The sequence below is a fragment of the Sphaerodactylus townsendi genome, linkage group LG03 (genome assembly GCF_021028975.2).
Source record: "Sphaerodactylus townsendi isolate TG3544 linkage group LG03, MPM_Stown_v2.3, whole genome shotgun sequence".
Lineage (NCBI taxonomy): Eukaryota > Metazoa > Chordata > Lepidosauria > Squamata > Sphaerodactylidae > Sphaerodactylus > Sphaerodactylus townsendi.
The window spans coordinates 51,724,670-51,751,667 of NC_059427.1; the positions used below are offsets into that span (position 1 = coordinate 51,724,670).

A 26,998-nucleotide genomic window follows, 5' to 3' on the forward strand; every position below is an offset into this window, starting at 1 on the left:
CATCTGGAGTGCCAAAGGTTCGCCACCACGGCGCTATGGTAAAGGAAACAGGAGGGTCTCCCATTTTCAGTTTTAAGCATTTTTGGGTAGTTACTGCCCACAATACAACATCTGATTAAGAATACCTTAAAAGCTAACTGAAATAAATAGGCTCAAACATACTTGATTCTGTACTGGGACAGTGGAGGTTCCTTAAAAAGTTTGAAAAACTTCTGTCTTAAACCATGAGGGTCAGAAAACAATTTCTTTGAAATGAGTTGATACTCCAGAAATTCACCACTTGAGAACCTCATGAACTTCGGGCACATCTGAGAGTCATCACAAATGATCTATTCCATTAGCACTTCCTGATCACACAACAACTTTCCTTGGTAGTTACACTGTAGATTATATTGTAAAGGCTAATTTGAGAGGCTGACAGATAAATATCCAGGCCTATCTGAGCCGAGGTTGGACTAAATGACCCTTTGCACCCTACCAACTTTAATTTCAGAACAATCTAGCACTTAAAAGAGAAAAGGGACAACCACTGTGTTAACTTTTTATACCCCAAACCAGGCTCATAAAAAATAGCTACTCAAGGGGCTGCCTGCTCTTTACCAGTTTCATTTGCCATGCTTTTGCTTCATCCTTTCATTGCACTAGCTTGAGGCTGGCAAAAGAGCCACATGCACACCTGTTGTAGGACTCTAATGAATACAGAACAGCTCTCTGGAGAGTACAACTTGCCTGTTATGTGGCAGCTTAACCCATGTGAATGGCAGATTGCAGCTGACCAAGAAAAACAAAGCTCTCAGGCCTCTTTGTTGACTTACAGTGGGTCAAAGGCAACACCCTGTCCCTTGTAGAACACATTTTTACATGTCAATGGAGAAGGTCAATGATGGGAGGGATTCCTAGGTGATCACACTGTGCACAAGTAACGTTGACACTGTGCACAAGTAACGTTGTTTAGCAACTTCAAGACTACTGTCCTGCCTCCCCTGCAACACAAAACAAAAAACCTGCAAGCCAAATGAATGTCAACTGTGCTCTAGAGAGTAACGCCCAATTTTTACAGGACTGTTTTTGACAAAATCACAAGGTTGACGTATACCAAAATGTACTTTTTAGTAAAACTTTTTTTTTAATTTCCATCCTTTCCCCCAAGGTGTTTTAAAAACAAAATCCATAAAGAAATACAGTCATCCTGTTCAGATCTAAGCAATTTAGCAATCATATTTAAAAGACGAATGGGAGGGTGTGCCAATCTGCACCCTCATCATACAGGCACAGAACACAGGAACCACAAAAGTACAACAGACTGAGGGAACATTTCATTCAATTTTACCATCCATACAAAGTAATAACTCAGGTTATTCTAAATCCTACTGCAAAAGTGTGTTTTTGTATTCACAAACTTCTCAGTTCAAAATTAACATTTCTATTGCTTGCTTTTCTTTCAAGCACTTGGAGAGAGTAAAAATGAGACACTTAAGACTACAAAAGGGGAACAAATAGCTTCACTTCATGTATTTCTCCTGCTGATCAGCCAGGATTTTTGCTGATGATTTGGCATCATAGAACAGTTCATTTATTTCTTCAACATGCTCCTTTTCTATGCTGTCTTTCCCATTTATCTTCGCTAGTAGATTGGCTGGAGTGAGTAACTGTACAGCATACCTATGGCCAAATAAAAAGAGCATTTGCCAAGTTAACACAACAGCTAAAAACATGGACATCAGAGAAAACTGCAAGAGAGAGAATGGCAGGTACAGAGATTTTTTATAACGAACAGGTTGACTTTTCCAAAATGTCCACCCTCTGCATTCTTCCAGTATGGAACATTAAAGAAATATCAAGCATTAAAGATCTTGGCCCAGATCCAAAGAGCTACTTTGGTACATTTTCAGCCAGCGGGGTATTTTATTTTCCCATTTGATTAACAGTCTCTCCCTTTATTCAAATGCTGTATCACAAAAATACTTTTGAAAAGCAATGCATTCCAGAAACAGTCTGTCACCGTGGGAGAATGCAACTTCAGAAATGTTAATGTCAGAATCAGTTTGGTGGGTGAAATAATATAGTCCTTATAGGTCTCTAAGTATTGCACAGCATTATCATCGTAGTAGACTTTATCTTCAGTGCAGAGAGACAATGTCCCTGGGATGACAATGGATTGCAAGCAGAACTCTAAGCCTTGTGACTAATATGCATCAAATAGGTCACGGACATGCAACAATGTTTTGATGATTACTCTCTCTCTGTATGTTCCTGGCCATCTTCCTTTCTTCTTTCACTTCATGCCATTTCCAAACCAAGTCTTTATTACAAATTCACAATGGACATGCATACCTTAAAGTCGTTTTGGTGCCAATTTCCCCAAGATGGTTCAATGCTTCCTCACTAATATTAATACCTTCTGTCTGGGCACGAAGCTTGATGATCTAATGAGAAAAACATAAGGGAGAAAAAAGCTGTCTTAACAGACTGAACTTCAGAACACCTTCCTTAACAATGGATGGATAAAAAAACCAAGTTGGAATATAAGTGCTTCAAATTTTTACTGTTATTGCATCCAACTGGAAACAGAGCCATGACTAGAGAAACTTCTAATCCTTTAGGAGTGGAAACAGCAAAACCTTTGGGACATTTATTTCGGTCTTTTCTTTCCAAAACTGCAGGGCTGGTGGTGAACGTACGCAGTTTGGAGAATCACAGATCAGACTCCGCGTCCCTTCTCCAATAGCAGACTTCCTTTGGAAAGCCACCGCTGTCCTTCAGCTTGCTCAACTTCTCGCTAGACTTTTTTAGCCATTTGACAAATAAGATGGCAAAATAAATAAGTTATAAACTTCACCTACTCCTACAAAACCACTCAGATAAATCTAATCTATCAAGAACAGTCTCTGGCTTGTACCAGTTTGAAGATCTTTGTAAAGTTGGAGAACAAGGAGGAGATATCAGCCATAAACCTGAGTGTATAGAGCTGTAACAAAAGTGGCACTAGGCTCCCTGCAGTCCGTATTACCAGCTGAGTGATAAGGGGCAGACTGGATAATGATGTTGTGTTGTAGTGCTGAGATAACTCTGGAACTGCAAGGCTCATATAATACAGGTATTTTTCACTTTGGCAGCTTTGTAAACAAGATATCAAGAAGGACTCGTTTAAATTAAAGCCATAAAAATGCACCAAGGGAATCAGTGTGTGCAAGAGGGGGAAAGGAGGGGGAACAAGCTGCGAATTGGGGGTTTGACAAAGCATGCAGTTGTTTTTTTAAGAAAACATTAGTATTTGAAGAAGCTTTTGGAGTGCTCAAAAACTGATGAAAAGAAACCTTGTGCATTTGTGTAATCTCTGATTTTCAAACAGAACGTCTCACCAATATTCAGTAATGATATCCCCCCCAGAAGAGCAAACACACTATGGCCATGATCCAAAAAACAAAACCAAACCTGTGTGCCCAGATGGAATGTAGGATTGCGCTTCTCAATCTGAAGCCCCAAACCTCATAGGAGTGTTTAAAAAATTGATATGGCATGAGTTGAGGTGTGAAAAAAATCAAACATTCACAAGGGGTATACACGCTTGACTTGATTATACCCGACACTGAAAAATGAATTCCAGCTCTGAAACCATGCTGGAAACAAGGTGAAGAAAATGTGAACAAAAGTTGTCAGACATTTTTGGCAAGCTCAGTTCCTGCTTCCGTTGTGAAAGGAAGGCAAACTTTTCCACAATAAATTTTACTAGGTGCCTTAAAGAGAAACACCTATCATCAATCACACTGAGTCGACCAAAGGCGAAAGAGGAAGTTTCATGCAACTGAAATAAATAAGCAAATGTGTAAGGCTTCATTTGAAAACTAGATATCAATTTGGATTATGGACACACATGGGAGTTTCCAAATGAGGGAAAAAATTGAACAACAGTAAATGGACAAACTTTATCACTCTCACACATTTATAACGTAGGGGTTAGGACCGTGGTGGCGAACCTTTGGCACTCCAGATGTTATGGACTACAATTCCCATCAGCCCCTGCCAGCACGGCCAATTGGCCATGCTGGCAGGGGCTGATGGGAAGTGTAGTCCATAACATCTGGAATGCCAAAGGTTCGCCACCACTGGGTTAGGATATGCTGGAGGTCAGGATTGGTGTATGTAGATTGACCTCCGTAGGAGAATCTTGCTCAAAGAAAACCCCTCCTTCCCCAAACCCCTCCAGAAGAGTTCCAAGGGCTAAACACACACACTGGCCTCTCACGCTGTCAGTGAACATGGTAGCAGTGAGCAGCCCAGAGATGCAAGCAGTCATCCATCAGTCCTGGGAGTTAGGTTGAAAGGAACATGAGGCTTGCTGCTTGCTTGCCTTTAGCCCAGGGCCTGAAGGGAGTGTGGAATCAGGTGTGCATTTTCCAAGCCCAATCCAACTTCCCCTTAATATTAGTAGAGGAGTTACTGCAAAGGAGCGTGTGGGGATGAAGCTGGCAGAAATTAGTCCCAAAGACAGTGCATCAAAACCTTAGAGGTTTGATCTATGTTGTGCTGACCTTTGTAGGCAGTAAACTAAACTTTCCCACAAGACCCTGGGAGATTTAGGGTCTGTTTCCTACTTGATAACACACTCTGAGGCAATCAGAGGCAACAAGAAAGATTTTTCTTTGCATTATGGGCAGAAAGGTACAATTTCTAAAGCCACAGGAGAAAAAATTCAAATATACAAGTAGTTACTGTTCTATCAAACATGAATTAATTATACTGCTTTAACAACGTAAAATTCATTGTTTACAACTTACTTAATATAACGAATTGCACGATTTGACATATTTATGGAATGTAAAAGTTATAAATGGCGTAGGCTTCTACATGAAAACCTGCAAATAAACCCCAAAAAGTTGAGAAACAACTGTGAAGCGATGCACCCTGTGCTGTCTTAACACATATACCTAAATTTCTGCAATCTGGTCAGAAAGAGCTCAGTTCTCAATTAAACTTTCAGAGCTTTCTTCTAAGTCTCTGGTGGACTTTTTGTCCTACCTCATGATTCCCCCCCCCCCTTCCATCAAGATATGGCAATAAGGTACCTGTTAAGTCTGTGTCTATGTCTGCTGCAAGGGTTTGAGGGAGAGGTGACTAGGTGAACATGACATATAAAATGGACAACAGAAGGTATGCAACAGGTGAAAAGCAATGAAAGCCCTGCATGCTCCCCTCATGAAGATTAGGTATCCTTGCAAGTACAGAAAAGAATCTTGGGCCCTTTCCGCACGGGCCTAATACAGCGGCCTGGGGACGGCAAAAACACCGTCCCCAGGGAGCCGTTCGCACAGGGGGCGCGAAGCCGCCATTTTCCTACCTCGCTCCCTGAGCGAGGTTTACGGAAAACGCCGGCTTCGAGCGGCTCGAAGGCGCCTTCCCTCCCCCCATGTCCGGTCAACCTACCTGCTCTGCGGCCCTCCGGCGCATCACCGAAGCCTGGGGACACGCCCCCTCTGCCCTGCGACTCCGGAGCGGTCGCGCAGGGCAGGGGGGCATGTCCCCTGGCCACGGCAACATGCCAGAGGGCCGCAGAGCAAGTAGGTCGACTGGACAACGGCGCTGTCCCGGTAGGTTCTGGGACCGTTCGCGGGTTGGGTCGGCGTCATGTACGCCGACCCAACCCCTACCTTGGCCATGCGGAAACAGCCTTGGATTCAACAGCTGTCTATGTCTATAGAATGCCCTCCTTGTCTTTAAAAGAATTTCACTAAAAGAGAAAATATTTCATAAAGAGTTTTTCTTCCAGTACTCTACAACGTTTCCGATTTTTCTATGGTAAAAACTTGGAAAAAGCCTTGGGAAAACAATGGAGAATTTTTCTTTTCTTTTTTCCCCTGACTTTTCCCCAAGGTTTTTTTTTTCTGGGCCTTCCCATCTGAGTATCCCCAAATATGAGGGGGGGGGGGGGTTTGGCAATGATTACAAACTATTTCTGGCTACCCAGGACTTTTGCAGAGAATCCCTGACTTCACATAAATTCAGTATAATATATGATTCTGTACACTCACAGAGCCAAACAAAGAACACTTTTTAACGGCCTCATTGGGTTGGATCCTAAATACTGTCAATAGAGGCAGACCATCCCTGTCTTCTGCCTGCAGCTTCCTGTGCCTTCCCAAAAGTTTTGGCTGAAGGCTGGGTGACAATTTTGAACATTGAAGGAATTAGAAGGAATTAGGCAAAAGCAAAATCTTCACCTAGCAAGGTTGGTTTAACTTGCAAGAAGAAGGGGTTTGCGATTTTATACAATGCCTTGATCTTCTTCAAGCTCCCTCACAGATGCCACATGCCATTTGGTCTCAGAAGAGAGTCCCCTGATCATCAAGCAGAGGCAGCGGGAGCATGGAGGATAATAAAAATGCATGTCTGCAAATGTTTGCTATTTGTACGAGTTAGGCCCATTATCCCCTTCATAATTTTCAGATAATTGACAGTGAATGGTTTCCATGTAGTCATAGGGAAACATTTTCATTTTTACTGTTAATCCAAACCCTGACCAAAAAACCCAACAAAATGGGACACATTCCAACATATTATTTATCAAAACCAGATTTAGGAGGGACATTTGTAAGCCTTATGGAAATATGTATAGAACAATCACTAGAAATGAACCAGATTTCAGATCTAACAACAATTCAGTGGCTACAGAATTGAGTTAAGGTTTGTATTCATGATTACATCTTTTATTGGAGAATGTTATTGCTTCTCTTCTTCCTTGTAAAAGATATACTCTTTAATAGTAGGGCTTTCATTTCAGAAGCTCCAGGAGGAAACCCTTCTGTCATATAAGTACTAGATGTCATAACACACTGAACTCAATATAAAGAGCTTGCAGTTTCGTGAGTACAGCACAGTAGTGATTTCTCCAAATCCCCTGCTTGGGTACCAGATGGGCAGTCACCAGAAAGATCACGTGGTAAACTCTTAAATTAGATCTCTAATCATTTGGTGGCCTCACAGGAGGCTTCAGGGCAGTCCAGTTTGCATATTTTTTATAAACCTACATTGACCTAAGCTCAACGACAACAAACCCAAGAAATAGTAATCGCTATTTCCTCTCTCTTTTTCATTGTGGAACAACAAGCTAAAATGTAGGCCCAGGCTTTTTGAACACATGGGAACTTTTGAGTTTCTTTAGCTTCAGTCATTTCTACTGTAATCTACATCACGGTGCACACTCTGAAGTGTGTAAAAACATCTAGAAATCTCAGTACCACAGGAAATGCGGGAGGGAGCAGCAACACAAAAGCCGCTTCATACCAAAGGAAATGAAGCTTTGCTGGTACATTTACAGTCAATAAATGACTTTGCTTCACCTTGCACTTATTCAGCAGCAGAGGCCATTATCTGGTGACAATGTTTTTAGCCAATGACAGTCTCCTAAACAATATGAAGGACTGACATAATCAATCATAATGGTTCTTGTAGGATGTCAGTACACATTATCCCAACACTAATGAGACTGAGGGTGGGGGGATCATTGGCATGATAGCTATTAATAGTATATATGGGTTATAATCAATACTCCATACACTGATACAGACCTCATGGCATAGTCTTGAATACTTAAGAAATGTTACACCTCAATGTTATAGCCATGAACTCCAGTGGGAAGCATAAATGAATTTGAAGTACTGCCTTGTCAAGCTACCAGAATACAGATAGCAAAGCATAGGACTTTACATTCTCTTAAGATGTTAAAATGGAATGAGCAAGGGCAGAAAAAGTAAAATACCTGCAGGCTCTTGTACATCTTTTAGTGTAACAGTTGCATTACCAACTTAAAGAAATGTAAATTCAAAAGTTGATTCACGGGTAATTACTGCTAGTACACCGTCTCCTATATATAGCCAATGAATCAGTGCTTTTCCAGTCTGTGTTCCTTTTAATATTTGCATTGTTTTAACTATGGAACTTCTCTGAGGCTGGTTCAGCATTCACTTGGAATCTATTTATACAACCCTGTGATGGACTGCACAGAAAAATAGAGGTTTTAAAAGGTGCCAGTCAGTCTGTGGAACAATAGAGTGGGGGAAAACTTCCCAGGACTTGAAAAGCAGCCTGATTGGGCAAGCTGACCTGCACTCTGATTGGTGTAGCAACCTGCTGATTCAGAGAGAGAGGGAGAGAGAGAGAGAAGGTATGTCTCTGAGATGGAAACTTTTGTAAGCTTTTGGATCTGGATTCCTGCGAGTTAACATCAAGTTCCTTAACTGCGTGTGCTAAATATATTTTCTGAGAGAATTTCAGTCAAAGAGTTGAAATATACTGAATTCAGAGTGTTCTGAAGAGCAGAAAATATACAGACAGGAAAACTGGGAGTTTTATTTAGTGGTCAAAGTTGGAGGTGGAATAGGAGGGAAACGTTCCATAGGAGACCATAAATAAAAGGGAAGGGAATATATCTTTGGGGTGAAGAGCAATTCCTAAACCTGTCAGAATGGGAATTACATATGCAGGTGGATTCCCAGTCCGGTGTATGAATGTTCTGCTAAAAATTACCTCAGGTAGGAGATTTATGTGAAGTGGGTAACTGACAAATGTCAAGGCTGTATGTGTATTGTGTGAAAGGGTACCAGTCTATTAGAACTCAAAGTCAATGTGAATTCATTAGCCAGTTAACATCTAACTGAACCATCTTAAGGCAAAGAACCTCTCATAACCTCTAAGCAACTGTGAAACTTAAAAACCTTGACGTAAAGAACCTCTCGTAACATCTAGGTAACTGAAGCAACTTATAAAGCCTAGTTAAGGACTGTGTCAAATACTGATCTTTGTTTACAGTTATATCTTCCCTGATCCATCCATTTGAAATATCTCCTGATCCCATCTAGTTGGTTTAATAAATTTTACTTCTGTTTGACGAACGTGCCTCAGTTCTATGGTGCCTTGAAAAGGGAAAAACAGTCTCCTTTCACTTTTTCTGGAGTTTCTTAAGGCTGAGCACCTCATACGCTACCATAAAAAAATGCTCAGTCCTTAGGAGAGATGGGAAAAACTAACCCAACATAGTTAAGAGGCTGCCTGAGCCTGCCACAAATAATTAGGAGGGTGAGGAGCTTACCACAATCACCATTTGCTTTGGCAACCCCACGAATAGGGCACAGAAATAAACATGAACTTCATTGTGAAACCATATCTTCAATAGATTTAAAGCAGTCATGCAACAGACGTACATCTTTTGCTGACTTTTATTTTGAGTGCCTACTTATGATAAAACTTTGACTCAAGAAAAGAGCTTTGTTGATGCAAAATTCAGTCCAGAACCCTCCCCCCCCAAAAACAACACCACCACAATTCTATAAGCAATCACTGTTTTAAAATAAGAGAAGCCAGTTTCATTTCCCCACCCTGAGTGAACATATCAAGCTGCCTAATATTGAATTAGACTCTTGGTCCATCAGGGTTAGCATTGCCTCCTCCTCCTCCTAGCTCTCACGTCACCTGCTGCCTGGTCCTTTTAACTGGAGATGCTGGGGATTGAACCCAGGACCTTCTGCATACCAAGCAGATGCTCCATCGTTGAGCCACAGCCCTTCCCACTCACTCACAGTATTTCACATAGTTGATAAAGTTACCTGTTTCATTTCTTGGGGTGTATATAGCATGGTCCTAATTATCATCACCCGATCCAGAAGGTCCAGAGGTATTCCATGAGGTGAGATAATATCTTCAGTACCCCTACAAAGGCAGGCAGAAAAACTCATGTTTATTGTCAGACTAGTGTTTTTGATTGCAATTCCACCACAGGGTCTCTTTCATTCAATACAGCATCTGAATGAATAGCAGCAAGAGCTTCTTTACCAGCCCTGCGTCTCAGAGTGGTTTGAATTCCAAGTAAGTGAGCGAGCGAACTGTAAAATGTGGATTAAAATTAAAATAAACTTCTGGAAACATTCTGTCATCTCAGTGTATCTTAGTTTACCATCTTTGTGCAAATATTTTGAAGCATTTGACTGAAGTACACTTCTGTCCCCTTGCCAATACACCTTTTTTTTCCAAAGGAAAAAAAAGAGACTTTTGGAAAGCTTCTCCATTAGGGGGCACTCTAGTTTCATCTAAAATTGCTTCTCATTCAGATAATTGTAGGAAATCCTGTTTGGTGATTCTGGAGCTGGGCGAGTAGCTGCATAATACTGGAAATCAATTTCCATTTTTGCTAGGCTGGAGTACAATCCATTTCTAATAAAGGCATCGTGAAGATCAGCTCTTCCTACTGACAAGGTACTCAAGAATACTTTCATAACTGATATTTGGCCACCTGCAACCTGTATGCGGAAGACATTAATCTGTGTGTGCTCCCCCGCCCCAAATCTGTGTAAAAGCTGTTGACTTTTGACTATGTAGAAAAACTTGGTGGACAATTAAGAACTGCAAACATTCAACCAATACATGATTAACTCTTCCAAGACCCCTACAAGTGAAATCGTATTGACTTACACCGTGAGTCTCAGTGGGAAAGGCAAACTATGATGTAAATGTAAATACATACATACAGGGTCTAGGCCAGGGGTAGGGAACCTGCGGCTCTCCAGATGTTCAGGAACTACAATTCCCATCAGCCTCTGTCAGCATGGCCAATTGGCCCCCCCCCCCCACCCCCCCCCCCCCCCACCCCCCCCCCCCCCCACCCCCCCCCCCCCCCACCCCCCCCCCCCCCCACCCCCCCCCCCCCCCACCCCCCCCCCCCCCCACCCCCCCCCCCCCCCACCCCCCCCCCCCCCCACCCCCCCCCCCCCCCACCCCCCCCCCCCCCCACCCCCCCCCCCCCCCACCCCCCCCCCCCCCCACCCCCCCCCCCCCCCACCCCCCCCCCCCCCCACCCCCCCCCCCCCCCACCCCCCCCCCCCCCCACCCCCCCCCCCCCCCACCCCCCCCCCCCCCCACCCCCCCCCCCCCCCACCCCCCCCCCCCCCCACCCCCCCCCCCCCCCACCCCCCCCCCCCCCCACCCCCCCCCCCCCCCACCCCCCCCCCCCCCCACCCCCCCCCCCCCCCACCCCCCCCCCCCCCCACCCCCCCCCCCCCCCACCCCCCCCCCCCCCCACCCCCCCCCCCCCCCACCCCCCCCCCCCCCCACCCCCCCCCCCCCCCACCCCCCCCCCCCCCCACCCCCCCCCCCCCCCACCCCCCCCCCCCCCCACCCCCCCCCCCCCCCACCCCCCCCCCCCCCCACCCCCCCCCCCCCCCACCCCCCCCCCCCCCCACCCCCCCCCCCCCCCACCCCCCCCCCCCCCCACCCCCCCCCCCCCCCACCCCCCCCCCCCCCCACCCCCCCCCCCCCCCACCCCCCCCCCCCCCCACCCCCCCCCCCCCCCACCCCCCCCCCCCCCCACCCCCCCCCCCCCCCACCCCCCCCCCCCCCCACCCCCCCCCCCCCCCACCCCCCCCCCCCCCCACCCCCCCCCCCCCCCACCCCCCCCCCCCCCCACCCCCCCCCCCCCCCACCCCCCCCCCCCCCCACCCCCCCCCCCCCCCACCCCCCCCCCCCCCCACCCCCCCCCCCCCCCACCCCCCCCCCCCCCCACCCCCCCCCCCCCCCACCCCCCCCCCCCCCCACCCCCCCCCCCCCCCACCCCCCCCCCCCCCCACCCCCCCCCCCCCCCACCCCCCCCCCCCCCCACCCCCCCCCCCCCCCACCCCCCCCCCCCCCCACCCCCCCCCCCCCCCACCCCCCCCCCCCCCCACCCCCCCCCCCCCCCACCCCCCCCCCCCCCCACCCCCCCCCCCCCCCACCCCCCCCCCCCCCCACCCCCCCCCCCCCCCACCCCCCCCCCCCCCCACCCCCCCCCCCCCCCACCCCCCCCCCCCCCCACCCCCCCCCCCCCCCACCCCCCCCCCCCCCCACCCCCCCCCCCCCCCACCCCCCCCCCCCCCCACCCCCCCCCCCCCCCACCCCCCCCCCCCCCCACCCCCCCCCCCCCCCACCCCCCCCCCCCCCCACCCCCCCCCCCCCCCACCCCCCCCCCCCCCCACCCCCCCCCCCCCCCACCCCCCCCCCCCCCCACCCCCCCCCCCCCCCACCCCCCCCCCCCCCCACCCCCCCCCCCCCCCACCCCCCCCCCCCCCCACCCCCCCCCCCCCCCACCCCCCCCCCCCCCCACCCCCCCCCCCCCCCACCCCCCCCCCCCCCCACCCCCCCCCCCCCCCACCCCCCCCCCCCCCCACCCCCCCCCCCCCCCACCCCCCCCCCCCCCCACCCCCCCCCCCCCCCACCCCCCCCCCCCCCCACCCCCCCCCCCCCCCACCCCCCCCCCCCCCCACCCCCCCCCCCCCCCACCCCCCCCCCCCCCCACCCCCCCCCCCCCCCACCCCCCCCCCCCCCCACCCCCCCCCCCCCCCACCCCCCCCCCCCCCCACCCCCCCCCCCCCCCACCCCCCCCCCCCCCCACCCCCCCCCCCCCCCACCCCCCCCCCCCCCCACCCCCCCCCCCCCCCACCCCCCCCCCCCCCCACCCCCCCCCCCCCCCACCCCCCCCCCCCCCCACCCCCCCCCCCCCCCACCCCCCCCCCCCCCCACCCCCCCCCCCCCCCACCCCCCCCCCCCCCCACCCCCCCCCCCCCCCACCCCCCCCCCCCCCCACCCCCCCCCCCCCCCACCCCCCCCCCCCCCCACCCCCCCCCCCCCCCACCCCCCCCCCCCCCCACCCCCCCCCCCCCCCACCCCCCCCCCCCCCCACCCCCCCCCCCCCCCACCCCCCCCCCCCCCCACCCCCCCCCCCCCCCACCCCCCCCCCCCCCCACCCCCCCCCCCCCCCACCCCCCCCCCCCCCCACCCCCCCCCCCCCCCACCCCCCCCCCCCCCCACCCCCCCCCCCCCCCACCCCCCCCCCCCCCCACCCCCCCCCCCCCCCACCCCCCCCCCCCCCCACCCCCCCCCCCCCCCACCCCCCCCCCCCCCCACCCCCCCCCCCCCCCACCCCCCCCCCCCCCCACCCCCCCCCCCCCCCACCCCCCCCCCCCCCCACCCCCCCCCCCCCCCACCCCCCCCCCCCCCCACCCCCCCCCCCCCCCACCCCCCCCCCCCCCCACCCCCCCCCCCCCCCACCCCCCCCCCCCCCCACCCCCCCCCCCCCCCACCCCCCCCCCCCCCCACCCCCCCCCCCCCCCACCCCCCCCCCCCCCCACCCCCCCCCCCCCCCACCCCCCCCCCCCCCCACCCCCCCCCCCCCCCACCCCCCCCCCCCCCCACCCCCCCCCCCCCCCACCCCCCCCCCCCCCCACCCCCCCCCCCCCCCACCCCCCCCCCCCCCCACCCCCCCCCCCCCCCACCCCCCCCCCCCCCCACCCCCCCCCCCCCCCACCCCCCCCCCCCCCCACCCCCCCCCCCCCCCACCCCCCCCCCCCCCCACCCCCCCCCCCCCCCACCCCCCCCCCCCCCCACCCCCCCCCCCCCCCACCCCCCCCCCCCCCCACCCCCCCCCCCCCCCACCCCCCCCCCCCCCCACCCCCCCCCCCCCCCACCCCCCCCCCCCCCCACCCCCCCCCCCCCCCACCCCCCCCCCCCCCCACCCCCCCCCCCCCCCACCCCCCCCCCCCCCCACCCCCCCCCCCCCCCACCCCCCCCCCCCCCCACCCCCCCCCCCCCCCACCCCCCCCCCCCCCCACCCCCCCCCCCCCCCACCCCCCCCCCCCCCCACCCCCCCCCCCCCCCACCCCCCCCCCCCCCCACCCCCCCCCCCCCCCACCCCCCCCCCCCCCCACCCCCCCCCCCCCCCACCCCCCCCCCCCCCCACCCCCCCCCCCCCCCACCCCCCCCCCCCCCCACCCCCCCCCCCCCCCACCCCCCCCCCCCCCCACCCCCCCCCCCCCCCACCCCCCCCCCCCCCCACCCCCCCCCCCCCCCACCCCCCCCCCCCCCCACCCCCCCCCCCCCCCACCCCCCCCCCCCCCCACCCCCCCCCCCCCCCACCCCCCCCCCCCCCCACCCCCCCCCCCCCCCACCCCCCCCCCCCCCCACCCCCCCCCCCCCCCACCCCCCCCCCCCCCCACCCCCCCCCCCCCCCACCCCCCCCCCCCCCCACCCCCCCCCCCCCCCACCCCCCCCCCCCCCCACCCCCCCCCCCCCCCACCCCCCCCCCCCCCCACCCCCCCCCCCCCCCACCCCCCCCCCCCCCCACCCCCCCCCCCCCCCACCCCCCCCCCCCCCCACCCCCCCCCCCCCCCACCCCCCCCCCCCCCCACCCCCCCCCCCCCCCACCCCCCCCCCCCCCCACCCCCCCCCCCCCCCACCCCCCCCCCCCCCCACCCCCCCCCCCCCCCACCCCCCCCCCCCCCCACCCCCCCCCCCCCCCACCCCCCCCCCCCCCCACCCCCCCCCCCCCCCACCCCCCCCCCCCCCCACCCCCCCCCCCCCCCACCCCCCCCCCCCCCCACCCCCCCCCCCCCCCACCCCCCCCCCCCCCCACCCCCCCCCCCCCCCACCCCCCCCCCCCCCCACCCCCCCCCCCCCCCACCCCCCCCCCCCCCCACCCCCCCCCCCCCCCACCCCCCCCCCCCCCCACCCCCCCCCCCCCCCACCCCCCCCCCCCCCCACCCCCCCCCCCCCCCACCCCCCCCCCCCCCCACCCCCCCCCCCCCCCACCCCCCCCCCCCCCCACCCCCCCCCCCCCCCACCCCCCCCCCCCCCCACCCCCCCCCCCCCCCACCCCCCCCCCCCCCCACCCCCCCCCCCCCCCACCCCCCCCCCCCCCCACCCCCCCCCCCCCCCACCCCCCCCCCCCCCCACCCCCCCCCCCCCCCACCCCCCCCCCCCCCCACCCCCCCCCCCCCCCACCCCCCCCCCCCCCCACCCCCCCCCCCCCCCACCCCCCCCCCCCCCCACCCCCCCCCCCCCCCACCCCCCCCCCCCCCCACCCCCCCCCCCCCCCACCCCCCCCCCCCCCCACCCCCCCCCCCCCCCACCCCCCCCCCCCCCCACCCCCCCCCCCCCCCACCCCCCCCCCCCCCCACCCCCCCCCCCCCCCACCCCCCCCCCCCCCCACCCCCCCCCCCCCCCACCCCCCCCCCCCCCCACCCCCCCCCCCCCCCACCCCCCCCCCCCCCCACCCCCCCCCCCCCCCACCCCCCCCCCCCCCCACCCCCCCCCCCCCCCACCCCCCCCCCCCCCCACCCCCCCCCCCCCCCACCCCCCCCCCCCCCCACCCCCCCCCCCCCCCACCCCCCCCCCCCCCCACCCCCCCCCCCCCCCACCCCCCCCCCCCCCCACCCCCCCCCCCCCCCACCCCCCCCCCCCCCCACCCCCCCCCCCCCCCACCCCCCCCCCCCCCCACCCCCCCCCCCCCCCACCCCCCCCCCCCCCCACCCCCCCCCCCCCCCACCCCCCCCCCCCCCCACCCCCCCCCCCCCCCACCCCCCCCCCCCCCCACCCCCCCCCCCCCCCACCCCCCCCCCCCCCCACCCCCCCCCCCCCCCACCCCCCCCCCCCCCCACCCCCCCCCCCCCCCACCCCCCCCCCCCCCCACCCCCCCCCCCCCCCACCCCCCCCCCCCCCCACCCCCCCCCCCCCCCACCCCCCCCCCCCCCCACCCCCCCCCCCCCCCACCCCCCCCCCCCCCCACCCCCCCCCCCCCCCACCCCCCCCCCCCAATGAGAGAGAGAGAGAGAGAGAGAGAGAGAGAGAGAGAGAGAGAGAGAGAGAGAAACCCCTCAGGAGGCAGCATGACCCTAGTGTCAGTGTAAATGCCAATTGTACTACCTGAAGGGGCATTTACGCCAGTGCTGGGAAGTTGCATAGAAGTGTGACACCTGGGCATCAGTGCCACTAAAGCAGTGGTGGCAAACCTATGGCACGGGTGCCAGAGGTGGCACTCAGAGCCCTCTCTGTGGGCACACACAGAGTCCCCCCCCCCCACACACACATCTAGGCTGAAACAGGTGGCTGGGCAGCTCGATTAATAGCATTAAGTGTGGCCTTGTGGCATTAGAAGAAGCCTTAAACCTTGGGCCTAGTTTTTGAGGAGCAGATTAGAGTAAGCCTGTTAAGCACTGTTAAAGCCCACTGAAGATTTTCACACAAAGAACTAAAAACTGATCAACACCTTGGTTTGCAGTGGCAATGGGAGAAACTTTGCTTCTACTTGGAAGTAAAAGCTTTAGTTGCCAGTAATGGGGCCCAGCTACTGAGTAAACCCTCCTAGGGTCATGATTCACCCATTGGAAGAGTTGCATGGCTGCTTCAAAGCAAAGCCACCGAATATGACTAAGCTTACTCCCGAGTAACGCACGCCTCAGAGCCAACCGTTTTTCCTAAACTAAAACCTCAGTATTCAGGTTAAATTGCCGTGTTGGCACTTTGCGATAAATAAGTGGGTTTTGGGTTGCAATTTGGGCACTCGGTCTCCAAAAGGTTCGCCATCACTGCACTAAAGTGTCAGTGCTCCTCCAGTGCAGGAGCCCCCCCTAGTGTCAAAGGGAACATTTCCAAGGATAATGCCAGCTTTAGTCAGCTTCCTGAGCCCTTTTGACATGCCCCCATTTTTGCACCGGCAGTCCATAGAATTCCATTGAGCAATTCCACATGGGTTGGGGAAACATCCCTGTAGGATAGCTGGTCATTGCACCGCAAGCCTCTTTAGAGGTGGCATGGCTGTGTGGTGGCTGCATCATTCTCGGCTGTGGCGCAACTGCTCCTCCACCCTCCCAAATTGCACTGTTAGTCCTCTTATGAAACTTCCATCCAGAGAAATCTGATTTGCTTATCACAAGAGTACATATGAACAGAAAAATCTCAATCTTTGTCTAAATTTATAATCATGTAGTTATATCTAAATAACGGATTCATAACTAAATATGAGATAATTAAACATAAGTGTAAATAAACCAGTGAGCATTTACATATGACTTACATCTGACATAGAAAAAGAAGGCCAATCTCAGCTCTTAACCTGTATTAAAAAGCAATTAATCTAAGTTTTTAAAAATAGTTTCAACTGCCCAAGATTAAAACAGATGTAAAGCAACAGAATTTACTGACTGCTGAAAAGTGCAAGAACTCTAGGTTAACCAGCAAACGCAGCAAGAAAAAAGTAGTGATACCGATGCTACCACTACAGAATGAAGAAATAAAATCTTAATTTGCAGTGTTGGGAAACAGGAAATTGTTGTGTTTCAGAAGAAAACTGTATCCTGTATTTTCTAACCATTCTCTGGAATAAGCCAAGAAGAAATACCAATTTAAGGGACTGTGAGAAAACACCCTTGGATCCGGAAGCTGAAGTGCAGGTAGGTGTATACCAACTGGACATATGATAGGACCTGTAGAAAACTACTCCTTGGTCCTGCATCTTTTCCTCCATTTTTAAGTCAAGGGGCCAAGAAATGCACAAGGAAAATCATTATACCTACCTTCAGCTGTTTGGTTCCTTTTGCAGTTTTGAGTCCTATAATGACATGACTAATAGTTTTGCCATACCCTCCCATAGGGTTCTCAGTCTCACAAGGAGTTAATTCTGTGACTTCACCTTCATAAACCTCCTTGGTTTCTTTTATTCTCAACCCTGTAAAATATTAATGATAAATTGTATAATTTAATTGCAATTTATATTTATCATATATTGCTGTATTGTTTGCTGTTTGAAGTCCTAGGGAATGAGTCAGGATATAAATGTTTTAAATATTTTTATGAAGTTATCCTCTCCAACTTCAGTACTCTTAAGAAAAAATTATGTGAAAATATTTGCTTTAAAGCAAAACCCAAAGCAAACCAAAACATTAATCTCTGTATAATTTAAAAGGAAAATTTGCCATGGAGAAAGAGACCATAATAAGACCACCGTCCAGAGCCGTTTGGGGGTGGGGTAGTATATCAAATATGAATTCTGACAGGAATATATGGATGTTAACTAGGCCACTCATTTAAAAGATGGTGCATAATAGATCCTAATATTAAGCTTTGAAATCAAGTTTCATGTCCTGTTCGTTAATTTCGCCCAAAGCTATCCTTTGTCCGATAAGGACCCCAGAATTCTGGATGGCCCCAATGAATATATCTCCTAACTCTTGATCAAATACAATAAGCAGTTTGCTTATTAATTATAACAATTTTTAATTATAACAATTTTTTAAAAGCCATAGATTTAGAGAATGTTTAATAAAAGAAATGTTAGGTGACTGTCACAAAATTCAACAGATGGACTAGAAGAATTTCTGTCTGTCACTGAACACCAAATACTTGTTTAGAAGAATCTCCATGCTGACATTCAGGGAATGTGGAGCACCAACAATGTGTCTGGCTGTTAAATTATTGCTATCTCTAGAAATGACAACATGGATGACACAGGTTTCAACTGCTGGCTCAAGTTTCCAAATTTGACAGGGAACTTCATCACATCAAGGAAATATTGCAGACTGCCCTCTCTCCATCTCTAGGCTCTCCCCCCCTCCCCACTGCCAATTTAACTGTAATTTAAAGACCACAGATGATTGAAAGCCCCTTTCTCACAGAAATCAATGGGCCATTTTTTTTTCAATTGCAAGGACTGATGGAAATGTTTCTTCACCTTAATGCCATTGAATACTCAGACGAAGTCTAAGGTAAATCATGATACAGAGCCCCAGGAAATTAACAGATGTTGTACACAATAATAAAACAATTAGGTTATCTTTAAGCAGTCCACAGGTTAGCAAGGTCTAGTTCTATCAGTGAGTAACACAGGAAGCCTTCAGGTGCTTAATGTTTTGTCTGCAAATCAAAGGGTTCCTCTTGACAAAATCAAATGTGCACAGTCAACTGATAAATTCAAAAGTACTAAGGAAAAGTGTGGCCAGCCACAGAAGGCTTTCCACGCGGAGTCACTAGGTGCTGCTTGGTTTCCAGGCTGTATATGTATGTTCTAGCAGCATTCTCTCCTGACATTTCGCCTGCATCTGTGGCTGGCATCTTCAGAGGATCTAATAGTTGGAAAGGAAAGCAAGTGGAGTATATATACCTGTGAGTAAAGGTCAATAGGTGAGGGCATCTGAGGGTAACATTCATTGTTACCCTCTTGCCAGGCCACACCTATTCAGATGCCCTCAGCTATTGACCTTTACTCACAGGTATATATACTCCACTTGCTTTCCTTTCCTAGTATCAGATCCTCTGAAGATGCCAGCCGCAGATGCAGGTGAAACGTCAGGAGAGAATGCTGCTAGAACATGGCCATACAGCCTGGAAACCACACAGCACCCCAAAAATTGACTTAATTGGGCCAGCTACTCATCTTGCTAGGACTGAACAACTTTCAGTGTTTTTTGTCTAGCACCACACTCAGAATGCATAAAACGGAGAGGAAACCCCTTTTCCCCAGAAAAGAATCCTTCTGAGCGTTGCTGCTTTCCATTCAGCTAAAGTTCCACAAGGATACAGTTTGTGCAGACATGCCAAATCACCCAATAACAGTAACAAACGTTTGAGAAGCCAAGGGAAAAATGGTCCACTAATCCTGAGCCCAGATAAAAATACACAATGCTTTGATAAAAACAGTCGAACGGATATTAACAAATTACTTTTTCTCTTTTAAAAATAACCTTACCAATAGCTCTTCTGAAGTTTTCCATCAAGACTTCTGTTTTCTTTATCTCGGTAGAGTATACTTCACTTCCAACCATAGGGCAAAAGGGAACCTTACTACCCAGCTCTTGAGCAATAGCTAGAGCCAAAGCAGTCTTGGGAGGGGAAAAAAGATGGAGCTATTATACGCTACAAATTTCAAAGAATATATTGCAGGAACAAAAATCATGGCAGCTCACAATATTCATGCATACTACCTTTCAGCAGGAATTGCCTCAAAGAATTCATATTTTAAATACAGAAATAAAACATACCTAGAACTAGAACACTTCTAAACATCAGTAAGAAAATAAAAGCAGCAACAGATTAAAAGCTAAAGTCTCAGTTTCTCTAAATGCTCTGCCCCACCCCCAAGCTTATAAAAGCAAAGGTCCCAGCATGGAGCCTTCCAGTTGCTTCTGTCCTCCCCAGAGGGGAGGGCATAAGGGACTGCCGGCTCAGAGCCAGTAGCCAGGAGGGGGGAATGAAGCAAAGGGAGATAGCCCACCCCAGGTGTCTGGGGGGGCCAGGGAGAACCAATGTCTCACAGGTTACCATTTCCCTACATTTACGCCTCTGCTAAAGGGTTTCTGACTTGTGAGTGCTGTTTGTTCTAAACTACCCACATGGAATTAGCAGAGAATACAGCTTGTAGTTTATTATCACCATTTTTGTAAGGCTGATGTATTTTGTCAGTACTCCAAAGATCTGTACTGTTTACCACTTTGTTTTAAGGCAAAACTGAACATGCTGGTTTTGACTTGAAAGCACTAACTAGCTTGGGCCTCAAAGATACCTTTGTTTACCTGTTCATTAAGAACTGCTACTGAGATCATGCTCCACAAGCTACTTCCTTGGAGGTAAAACGAGGGGCATGGAGCACATAGCCTTATCTGCTGGGACGCCCAGATTTTGGAACACTCCACTTTGCTCAAAGTTTATGCACCAAATGCATGCTTTTCTGTTGCTCAGACTGCTCTTCTCCCCATTTCATTTTCCTTCTGCACCGCACAAATATTAATACTGATCTCTGGATATTGTTGCAAAGCTAAAGTGCTTCATATACGTTAAGTGTTCAAAAAGGTTCTATAGCAGATGCTAAGAAGTGCCTAGTAAACTACAACCCAAAAGGAAATGAAGATGCAGGTAGATTTTTTTATTTGCTTCTATTTATAGTGTGCTTCTCTCCCAATGACAATGGACATCAGCAGAAGGAATGGAAGTTTCCTGTCCCACTCAGGTGCACCCACTGCACACCCTGAAATACTATCTCCATGGATCAGCAGTCCCCAATGGACAGGTTTGGGTGGAATGTGAATGTCTTCAGAGGGAAGGGGAAAATTGCTCTCCCTTCCACTAGAAAGGCCTTTTGCAATAGAAAATAAGTTTTGCATCCAAGCCATTCTTTCTAGCATAACATGCAACAGTTTGCCTATACAAACGGCACTTCCTTGTACCAAGTATGCAAACTGTATTAGTTTGTACAGATATTTATCTGAATATTTGTGCCTGTAGACTACAGAACTAAATCACTATACTCTGCATTTTTATCGGTTTTACATTTTTAATATTTGCAAGAAAAAGATCATTAACTGCATGCAACCAATACTTGCGATTTTGCTAGCCCTGTATCTTTTTGACAGAAACTGTAATTAAGACACTGATACCTTGCCGGTCCCAGGAGGCCCTGCCAGTAATACAGCTCTGCCAGCCATCTTCTTGCTTTTGATCAATTCCACAATAATACCACAAGCCTATAAAATTAAAACAAAAAAATTAAGCAAAAAACCCTGTATTTAATTAAACGAGAAAACCTGTGATTTAACAAAGATATAATTCTTTCGTTTCATGAATAAAAACTCTTTGTGCTTCATAAACCCAGAAGATATGTGCAACTGCCACTTTTAAAATTGTGAAAGAGAAGCATATTTGGCCAAAGTCTGTGACAGCTAAGGTAAGCTGAGAATTCAGAAATTCTCAGTGTCCTCTTTAATTATCAGTTTCCCACTGCTTAAGCTTGAAATATTTAGTTTGGAGGCTGTTGCAGAATTCCACACAGAAACACCCTCTAAACTCTATAATAGTAAAAAAAAAAATCCCTGGTCAATACTTGTCTTTAATATTGAGTGGAGAGTGTGGAATTTGAGAAAGCATGTTGATATATTAATTCCCTCAAAAATTGCTGCAAGGATAAGAGATCTGGGAATTAAGACCAGTAGAATCAAAGTATGAAGATTGATAGTAGTAACAGAAGACAATAGTGGCTCTTCAAAAGTTGCCATAAAGACAAACACTAATGTGGTTTTGCTCCTCGAACAATTATGCTGATTGAAGGGGAATAAACATACATTGCTTGAGGAGCAAAATGCTTTTCGCTTAGTCTTAAGTTTTATTTCTTCAGGAATAACAACTTGGCCTACTAACAGCCCAATCTGGGGGAAGGGGGCACTGAAGCGACTCCTGGAGGCGGAGTGGTCCTATGTTGGCAGAAATGCCCTATTTGGGCACTTACCCCAACGTAGTGAGGGTATACCAGATGTGTGGCGAGGGGGAGCCAACACTAGTTGGTTTCCACACCAGCTTTGCCTCTGGATTGCATGTGATCCTAGGTGTCAACCTTATGGAGGGCTTTCTGGAGAAGGCAGGGTTTCACTTTTCTGTTTTGCTTCCCCACGCTGCTGGATAGCCCTCTGGATGCAACAGGGCAGCGCAGCAGCACTACCATCCCTGGCTGCCTGGGCCTCTGGATTGGGATGTAAGACAATGAATTATCCAGCCCCTATCTAGCTTAGAGGTAAAAGTATTTCAGACTCCTAGGTAGCAAACTGAGAATTTGAGCCTCCAGAATTTGCCACAGTAATCCAAAATAATGCCTGACAACCTTAATGAGGCAAGTTTGTGGAGGAGATGCTTTGGGGGCTATGAAGATGAAGGGCCAGGACAGAAGGGGAGCTGGTGACAGAAAATGAAAACGTGGATGGGTAAAGGTCCTGCCCTGTCTGTCACTCCTTTCCTCTATGATGGTTTGCGATATAGGTGTGTGCATGTGTGCAGAATAGGATCCATGGAATGGTGGGCGACCCAGATGGGAGGAAAGAGGGGAAAAGTAATCTGCTAAACTGTCAGTTCTAGTCAGATAGGGTCTGAGCCTCTAGAACAGTGTTTCCCAACCTTTTCGACGTCACGGTACCCTTGACCTCGCTCTTCATATCTCAAGGTACCCTTGAGGTTCATTTGAATTTTTTTTTGCATTTTTAAGGGTTTTTTCCTTTTTTGGCCTGTAGGTGGGGGGAGTGGCAAGCAGGGGGAAGGGAGGGAAAGCAGCATTGACAGTCGCGTTGTTTGTTTGCCTAAATTCGGCATGGATTTGGGGGGATTTAAAGGGAAAGCTCCCTTTAAATCTACCCCTCCAATCCACACCGCATTTAGGCAAATATAACAATGCTGTTTTAAATGTTGTTTAAAGGAAGCCCATGAGGTTTCCAAACCCCCCTCCCCCCGCCCCTTCTAAATCCATTTGATTCTGGTGGGCGGGGCAGGCGGTAGCATTGTCAGGGTACCTCTGGGACGTGCTCATGGTACCACAGGGTACCATGGAACCCTGGTTGAGAATCACTGCTCTAGAAAGTGAGACTGGATCTTTTCTCAGGAACCTGTGCTGTCTCAGAGGCTTGCTTTGGTAACAAAAAAAAGCTAGTATGTGTGCAGGGTTGATACTCCAGAGGATGAATTATTAAATTATAAAATTAAAAATAATTATCTCCTGAGACTTTGTCTAAAAGTTAAGCTTCTGGAGAAAGTTGGCTGAAGAACCAGAGTTACTATACCTTTTTCAACACTTAAATTATTAGGATGTAAGGGAATTCATCCACATTGTTATTTCCTGGACCATCTTTGTTTCTAGAATGCTCCGGTTGGGTCCCGGTACACTTTAGGGATAAGAGCTAGAGTAGGCACTGGGAGTTTGGAAATGGAAGTTCTAAAATATGAACAATTTTGGGGAAATGGTGGATGAATTCTCATATCTCCTGTCATCTCTATGTTGAAAATAGTATAGCAAGAACTCACATTTTTACTATGGACTTTTTTCTAAGATGGGAAAAAGCTAAAAGCTTTACTTCAAAAGTTGGGAAGCTTGGCTGTTAACTGTTCACTGCACCCAAACTGTCAACTGTAAAATTATTACTGCAGGTGAGCGCATAGCTAATGCATTTGGCCTGCCGCGTGTCGTAGTTTCAAATTTCTTTGTGCAGACATCCCATTCCTTTTTTCGAGGAGGAAGTTAACAAAAGTTATTGGTTACCATATAGCTGCCATGTCCTCTGTGAAGTTTCAGGGATGGCAAGACTTTTCGGAAATATCACTTCAATGGAAACCAGCAACATTAATTAAGCTGTGTGGATTCCCGCACACAGACTAAAACCTCCTACATTTAGAAGCCACCAAGATTCTGTCTGTCAGGCAGAGGTTTGAGAGACTTCACTTCATGCTACCTCTACTCACATGTAGTTTAAAATCCTTTCCTTGACAAGGTTAAAAAAAATTGAGGGTGCTGTGAGGAGGTGAAAAATTGGGACAGGCGGAGAGGTGGTAATAGGATAGGAGAAGAGTGGAAGGGGGAGAGAAAAACCACAACCAGAAGGATGACTGTCAAACTACAAGCAAACTGATTTAGGTTTGCATGAAAGAGAACTTACAAACGGTGATGAATAGCTCAATAGTAGGATAAGTTACTAACAGTACAATTATAAGCAGAATTATATTTTGAAAAGAGAAGAGCATAACTGTGCTTCAGATATAAAAAGGAATACTGATTCTTCTCTGGGAGTTAGAAAACAGTTGGATATTTTTAGGTAGGATATCTAGTGTGAGAATGGGGTTAGTTGATGTGTTGATTAGACAAGCTTTTCCAATCTCATGATTCCATTTTTAACTACCAGTTTTCAGTTTCTTTAGCATGTGGGATTAAGTCCAAGCATAAACCATGAACTTAAAACAAACAAAGCTATGCAGTCTTCTAATTTCTTCAATCCTTCCCAGCTTTCCAAAGGAGCTATATAATGGCACCAGCACTAACGCACAATAAGCATAACTGATGAGGGTTTCCAGCAAATTTATCTGACTCCAACTTAAATATTTTAACAATGTTAGCAAATGGAAGCATGTACTGGCTGCTGCGATTTGTCCATGGTTCATAATAAACATTTGGCCCAGCTGTCATTATTAATTTGTGGCACAACAGCCCTGACAACTACAGATGAATAAAGACCATATTTATATCAATGGGGCAGCAAATTCTCCATATGAAAAAAAAATTTAGGATCAGAAAAATTTCCTCCCCACATTACTGCTAAGTATTAATAATTGGTAGCCTTCGGGTCAGCCCAAGTAGGCTACTCATCCACAGTCTTCAAAGGTGTAGTATGAGCTCCTCAAGAAAGCAAGCAAAAAAGAATAAGTCGGCGGAGTAGGCAACAGCAGGCAAAGCAGGAGAGGGAGACAACTTTTTTCTCTGATCCCGATAATAACGTGCAGATGTTGATGTTCGATGGATTCCCGACAGACAAAAAAAGGGAGCGCTTTCTCAAAAGGTGTTGTGAGTCACCAGTTTAGATGGTTTTGAAAGAGTATTAGGCACACATTCGTGGACACTACGGACGTCAGGGCTTATTAGCCATGATAGCTAAATAGACCGGGCCAACGGCACGGTCAGGACTGCGGGCTCTTGCTGTTATGACCAAGATGTTGAATTAGATGGATCTTGAAGGTCTTCTTATGAGGAGAAAAGATGGGGCGGAGAGGGGAAGGGAGGAAGACCTAGCCCGGATCCCCAAACAGACCTAGTCTGGACCCCCAAATAGTCGCTCTCACCTCCCGTGCATTTTCCTGCCCGACCAGCCCTGCCGCCGCTGGCTTCGCCGCCCCGCTATCGTCCAGCCCCAGCCCCTTGACATGGCTGTGCGCGGCGATGCGCTGAGTCTTCGAGGTGCTTTTCACCTCCTCGATCTTCATGCCGGCAACGAAGGTGGCTCCGCCAAACTTTCCCTTCCGCAGACGCCGCACGCGTACTCAGCCGCGCGTGTTACCAAGGTTCCCGGCGCTTTCCCGCTCAGCCCCGCCTCCTTCAGCTCTATTGGTTACCTGGGAGAAATCCTCGCGTTCTGTTGGATAAATTTGTTGTCACTCAGAGAACCCGGTTTAGCTCCCACCCCGGTGGTTCGGCTTTGTCCCCTTAGAAGAGGTTCCGGCTTCACCCGCTTGCTGTAGATGGGAAGTACCGGCAGTTCGGTAGGGAAAGGATAGCAAAAGCAATGTTTAAACAGCGCATTTTTATTAGCATCCCTGCCAATATGAACATACTTTTAAGTTAATTCAAGATTTGAAGCCGGCGTTTCTGGGATGATTTTTGATTTATTGATTGAATCCTTGTTTTTTCCCCCTTTTTGCAGGTCATTTTGAGAACGTCAATATGTGCTGTATGAAAAAAATTATTTTTTTTAAATAGCAAGGCCCGTTTATTTCAGTGTTACCTAATAAAATACATTTTCAGAAATCACAAGGTGAGAGTTTGTGTGTGTGCTAATCTCATGAATTGGGACTGCAGGCACCACGTGGGGCTTCTCAATTTCCCAGAATTACAACCAATCTCTAGCTCCCTAGAAAGACATTACGATTTTTTGAGGGTAGAGACTGTATGATATTGTATCACAGGACCTCAAGTGATATAATACCATACAGTCTCTACCCTCAAAAAATGAGAAATGTGTCTTCTAGGAAAGAGGAGAGGAGTCATAAGGGAAGATGCTTGTGGCAGGACAAGATAAGACCATGGGATGACTAGGCTGCAGGGCAAGGCTTGTATTAGATTGTACATACTGAGCATGCCTGGGATCCATGGGTCTTTAATATCATCTAGACCCCCCTCCCTTCCAGGAGGACTGAGTTTAAGTGAAATGCCGATCTGGGGAAATAACTGCTGCTTTTATCCTATTTATAGAAGTGTATTTTGATGATTTTATATATGATTTTATGTTGTACACCGGCCAGAGCCCTTCGGGGATGGGGCGGTATACTAAATTAATTAATTAATTAATTAATTAATTATTATTAATAATAATGCTTAATAGGCTAATGCATATTAACTTATCTGATGACAAACTGTATTATAATGGACATACAGGAAGAATATGGGAGGGGGCACATATTAAGGAGTAACATGTAAATAGGCGGACCAGAAAGTTGTGACTCTCAGTACCCTTAGCCAACGAAATGGGGGAACAGAGAAGGTGTGGCAAATTCATGAGAAGGGGAATATAAATATGCATCGGATACATGTGTTGTCGAAAGAGCTTTCCACGGGCTGGATTCAGCATATCTGGTTCCTAGGGGAAGTTTATTGTGTAGTGGCCGTGGTCTGGTGGATATTGTTCCTAACATTTCGCCTGCA

General features: G+C 51.3%; 1 protein-coding gene across 1 annotated transcript; it reads right to left on the reverse strand.

Annotated features, from left to right (window-relative positions):
- Window positions 1–1,103: 1,103 nt before the first annotated feature.
- RUVBL1 (RuvB like AAA ATPase 1) lies at window positions 1,104–25,654 on the reverse strand. Its single transcript, XM_048487330.1, has 7 exons — window positions 25,423–25,654; window positions 21,219–21,305; window positions 19,535–19,667; window positions 17,367–17,518; window positions 9,600–9,776; window positions 2,335–2,426; window positions 1,104–1,662 (listed from the first exon to the last, which is right to left on the reverse strand). Exons 1-7 carry the CDS (start codon window positions 25,561–25,563, stop codon window positions 1,503–1,505), a joined length of 942 nt encoding a protein of 313 aa, XP_048343287.1. The 5' UTR covers window positions 25,564–25,654; the 3' UTR covers window positions 1,104–1,502.
- Between the last annotated feature and the right edge of the window lie 1,344 nt (window positions 25,655–26,998).